Source organism: Anneissia japonica, unplaced genomic scaffold, assembly GCF_011630105.1.
Source record: "Anneissia japonica isolate Jap-2015-1 unplaced genomic scaffold, ASM1163010v1 scaffold287661_len39965_cov100, whole genome shotgun sequence".
Taxonomy (NCBI): Eukaryota; Metazoa; Echinodermata; class Crinoidea; order Comatulida; family Comatulidae; genus Anneissia; species Anneissia japonica.
The window spans coordinates 11,882-16,653 of NW_022722433.1; the positions used below are offsets into that span (position 1 = coordinate 11,882).

The following is a 4,772-nucleotide window of genomic DNA, read 5'->3' on the forward strand; positions in this document are numbered from 1 at the left end:
CAGTGCTGCTGTTGTCTGCGCGATCCTGGAGAGAATTTCCGGTTTTGATCCTTTATCTGACACAACTACCCGAGATATTTGAAGCTGTTGACGGTGTCCAATTTCTTGCCCCGAACTTTCATATCTGTGCTGATGCCATTGATGTTGTTGGTCATCACTTTGGTCTTCTCTGCACTGATCTGAAGAGGTTTTGTCGAGGCATTCCACTAAGTCAGCAAGTTCATGTTTTTTACCCTCAAGTCCATCAATATCGTCAGCAAAACGCAAGTTGGTGACTGTCCTGCCGCCAATACTAACCGTCCCTTCGTGGTTCTCCAGTGTGTCAGTCATGATTCTCTCCAGAAAGATGTTGAAAAGAGTGGGAGAGAGCAAACATCCTTGTCTAACTCCAACTGTAGTTCTAAACCAATCCCCTGTGCTGCCCTTGAAGTACACTGCACTGGGTGGCCTTGTCATAAAGGTTTTTGGTTTTAGTCAGGGTGGCATTGAAGTTGTACAGTCTCATGGTGGCCCACAAGGCTGCCTGCCAAACCCTGTCAAAAGCCTTCATGAAGTCGACAAAGACGTGGTATAGGTCTTGCTGGTGTTGTAGGTATATCTCGCACAATATTCTGAGGTTGAAGATCTGTTCTGTTGTACTGCGTCCTGCCCTGAAGCCAGCCTGCACTTCGGCAATGATTTTCTCTGCTTGTGGCTTCAGTCTATTCAGTATGATCCTCAGCATGACTTTACTAGAGTGGCTAATCAGACTGATAGTGCGGTAATTCTTGCACTGCTGTAAGTTGCCTTTCTTGGGAAGAGTGATAACCAGTGACTGAGTCCGGTGTTTGCCGAGGATCTCACTGGCTGATTCTGTCACTGCTGTGTTGAAGGTGTCAATCAGTATATCCATGTCATTGTCTGTGTGAGCGTCTCTGGCGGTCAGTGGGGCAAATTTACTACCTATCTGCTTGAAAGGCTTTTGCCACTTCTGGATCTTTCAGCTTGTCAAGGTCAAACTTGATCCTTACCTGGCCCGGTTTACTGGCCTTTTTTAGATGGAGACGGAAGGTCATTAGAACAAGGTCGTGGTCACTTCCGACATCAGCTCCTGGAAAAGTCCGAGTTTTGGCGATGTTAACACTTGAGCGGAAGCGCCTCTTAATCATGATATAGTCTATCTGGCTATGACTTTGTCCATTTGGGTGGTGCCATGTCCATCTTCTAGATGCTTTGTGTTTGCCAAATGTGTTAGTCAGTATGAGATCGTTGTAGCTGGCAAATTCCAGCAACCTCAAACCTCTTTCGTTTGATTCAGCATTACAGTACTTCCCGCATGCTTCTTTCCAGATTTTGTGAGCATCATTCCCTACTTTGGCATTCCAGTCCCTTGTACGATGATGATGTCTTTCTTTGGGATTTGGTCTATGACTTCTTGCAGTTGGTTGTAGAAGTCGTCCACCATTTCATTGTTATAATCGGAAGTTGGTGCATATGCCTGTATGATGGTGATGTTAAATGGTGTTGCTCTCATGCGGATGATGATGAGCCGCTTGGACATAGGTCTACACCCCATGACAGTGTTTACACTGTCGTTGTGGACAAGAAATCCAACACCATGCTCATGCTTTTGATCACTTCCACTGAAATACAATTTGTGTCCCTCTCTGGTAGATGTTTCCCCGAAGTTCTTCCAACGTACTTCACACAGTCCCACAATCGTCCATCGGTATCGTGCCTAAAATTCTCAAATTCTTTGCGCGCATTTCTTGATACGGTAGGACAATTTCCTCTATAAATTGCACATTTTAGATAGTTTTCATCAATTCCGACGAAATTAGAATTAAAAACACAAAAAATATTTTTAGGGCTTTTTTTAGTTTTATCCTTTTAAGTTATTTAAACACATAATAGTCCCAAACTCAAGAAAGACAAATTTAAGATAGATCATTTTAACCTAAAAGAAGGGCCTCAATGTGCATAGATGGTGAAAGAAGATGTTCTTTAATTTTATTAAAGAGGGCCCCTGAATGTCAGTTAACTTACTGGGCTAAACTAGAAGGGTTACCTCTTTAAAGATGGTTGAAATAAAAAATATACCCACTCTGACCCAAGACCCCTGTTACGCGCCTGGTGTTAGCGCCAATGTGTGCCCTTGTGCGGACAGGAGATGTGCCCCTCTCTGAAGCTGGAAACCTTGTTTTTGCAAAATAAATTGATGCAATTTGCTATTATAGGCCTAATCAATAAATTCCTCATCAACCGATATAACCTTAAACATTCTTGAAAATTGACATAACATTACTGATGTTATAATTATTATTTTTACAGTTGTACTGTATTTCAACATTGGTGTCATTGTCAATATCTTTATTAGGGCCTATTATTATTATTATTATTATTATTATTATTATTATTTTTATTATTGATATTATTATTAATGCTATTGTTTTTTATATTATTAATGTCATTATTATTATTAAATATAATTAATTGTCATTAATGATTACTGTTAATAATGGTATTGTTATTCTTTTTGATAGTACTTAATTATTGCTATTGCCGTAATTTTTTTTTGAATGTATGTTACATCGTTGCTGATCAGAAGTATTTAAAAAAGAAATCTAATTGTTAACAACAAAAGCTGTAAAAAAAAATTGCACGCATACCGGTATAAATAATTTTATTAAAAAAGACAAAACAAAAAAAAATAAAATACTAAAAAAGGGTACTGACATTATTATATCTTGCACAGATATAACGCATTGATAGTCAATGATGAGTGATATGCAAAAAGCATTTATTTATTTAATTTTTATATAAAATTTTATTTCATAATTTTATTGGATTTAACTCTTTTATAGTAATGAGTGTCTTGATTGTATGGAGATGAATAAAGGCGGTGGTGGTTACCCCACAAAAGAGAGAAAAAAAAAGACATATTGCAAATTATAATATCGAATATTAATTAAACACACTTTGTTAATCAAAATAGTAACACTGATATCTTTTTAAACAGTTTCGAACATTTCCGATCGCTTATTTTAAAAAGTATCCCGGCGTAAGTTGTCTTTTGTGACTGTGTTTAGTTTCTGGATTCTATGTTCATTCTAGGAAGGGTTAGTTAGGAACGTATTTGTTGATTGTTTGCTTGTATTTCTGTTTTTTTAGAGTTTATATTATTCCTATATATTTTGAGTCCATCCTGTACGTGGTGATTTATCGCTGTTGCCTTGGAAATAAATAGAAAAATATATCAGGTAATGCAAGAAAAGAGTGCTCAACTTTGCGGTGGTCGTTGTTTTACGAACGCGTCTGGTTTGATTCAACTGCGTTCGCGCGCGGGCGTTTATATTATTTTAACAAATCTGTCGTTAGAAGGCTTTCAAACGCTTCAACCAAAGATACTAGAAATACAAGATAGAGTTCTCGCATTGTAAAAATGAGGCGGAAGTCGTGCCCAACGTAGGCGGCGCCCTTCTTTTTAACCATGCAATATACTTCGTGCCCAACGTACAGGGCGCCCTCACAGATTGACAGGACTATATTTTTAATATACTTCATAACAGGCTCACTATATTTATTCATATGGTGTAACTATCAAAATACAGGAAGTAAATAAATTGTGAAATTTACGTCAGAATTCGTTTTCGTTTTGTAAACGCCAGTGGTGGTACATTTTGGAAGGAAAGGAAATAATGACGATATAGAAATTCCAAAACTGGTAGAGTATTATTAAATATGTATTTATTATATACAAATTATTATAGATAGTTTTGTTACTAAAACCTCATAATATTAGTAAATTTTTACTTTACTTGATCTGATGTTTGCGTAATTATTTTTCTCTGTTTTTGGATTTTTATCGTTTGTAAAATGTTACAGTTAGTTAGCTGCACTGGGTGCGCAGGGTAAGCCTAGGCCTACCATACTTAACAATCAGTGTCGGGGCCGTCCTCACAAACAGTTTGCTAAAAATGTGTTTGAATACCAATTTTCACTGTATGCTCTGAGAAAAATGTATTTCAAGTAAAGTTCGCGTAGGATTTCAGTAAATCCACCTGCCGTGCCGTTGGTATTTTGTTCTATTTATGTTGTCAACTCGTTTGAAAAAGCACAATTCGTCGGGGAGGGAAAAAAAGTATATAGACTCTAAAATCGATTAAATAAGCATTTGAAACCCCTAAATTGTCAAAATTTTTGGGGGTTCGCCCCAAGGACCACTTTCAGTACCTTTTAATCGAATCTCGACCACGCCCACTTTGCTTTCGTCGGGGAAATCTAACCCCTCGTCGGGGCCTCGGCCCCCTTTGTCGGGGCATCCGCCTCCTCGTTGGGGACCTGCCCCCCCCCCTCCACGTAGGGCAAATCCTGGCGCCATCCCTGTTTGTGCTGCTGCTGCTACGGCCGGTGACGGCCGATCGTTATGGAACGCCGGGAGTTCGTTCCATACATGGAGGCACGACAAAGGAATTAGAGACATTTATGTAAGCAGGATCACAAATTCGTTATTATCTTTGTTTTGTTTGCGGTCAGCGAAGCGACATTGCACCTGCACTCGTAATCCTTCAGACACTCTAATGAATAATTCATGATTTTTTGCTCAACTTACCTACGATAACTGCTTCGCGGCTGACGAAGCAGTGGTGGCGCCAGAGGGGGGAGGGGTGGCTGAGGGGCTATAGCCCCCCGGTCGGGGAAGCATAGCCCCCCTCCCGACGGGGAAGACGATAGGTTTTGTCGGGGAACAAACAAATAAAAAAAAATATTTACATGTAATATTCGTTTAGCAA

The 4,772-nt window shown here is 39.2% G+C and overlaps 2 protein-coding genes across 2 annotated transcripts in view; one reads left to right on the top strand and one right to left on the bottom strand.

The window, feature by feature from the left end:
• Positions 1 to 938: 938 nt before the first annotated feature.
• On the bottom strand, positions 939 to 1,540 carry LOC117111884 (craniofacial development protein 2-like). The gene is made up of 2 exons (XM_033254899.1): positions 1,353 to 1,540; positions 939 to 1,254 (listed from the first exon to the last, which is right to left on the bottom strand). Exons 1-2 carry the CDS (start codon positions 1,538 to 1,540, stop codon positions 939 to 941), a joined length of 504 nt encoding a protein of 167 aa, XP_033110790.1.
• Positions 1,541 to 3,655: 2,115 nt separating this feature from the next.
• LOC117111883 overlaps positions 3,656 to 4,772 on the top strand; it is a 24,356-nt gene continuing 23,239 nt past the window's right edge. The window contains exon 1 of the mRNA XM_033254898.1: positions 3,656 to 3,703. The gene's annotated coding sequence lies outside the window, so the exon portion shown is untranslated. The remainder of the gene's footprint in view (positions 3,704 to 4,772) is intronic.

Bases quoted from the DNA above. Each gene is read 5' to 3' on its own strand.
- LOC117111884 (XM_033254899.1), bottom strand. From the start codon at position 1,540: ATGTCCAAGCGGCTCATCATCATCCGCATGAGAGCAACACCATTTAAC. The intron at 1,255-1,352 runs GTAGGGAATGAT...GGAATTTGCCAG, and splicing joins CAAGGGACTGGAATGCCAAA to CTACAACGATCTCATACTGA.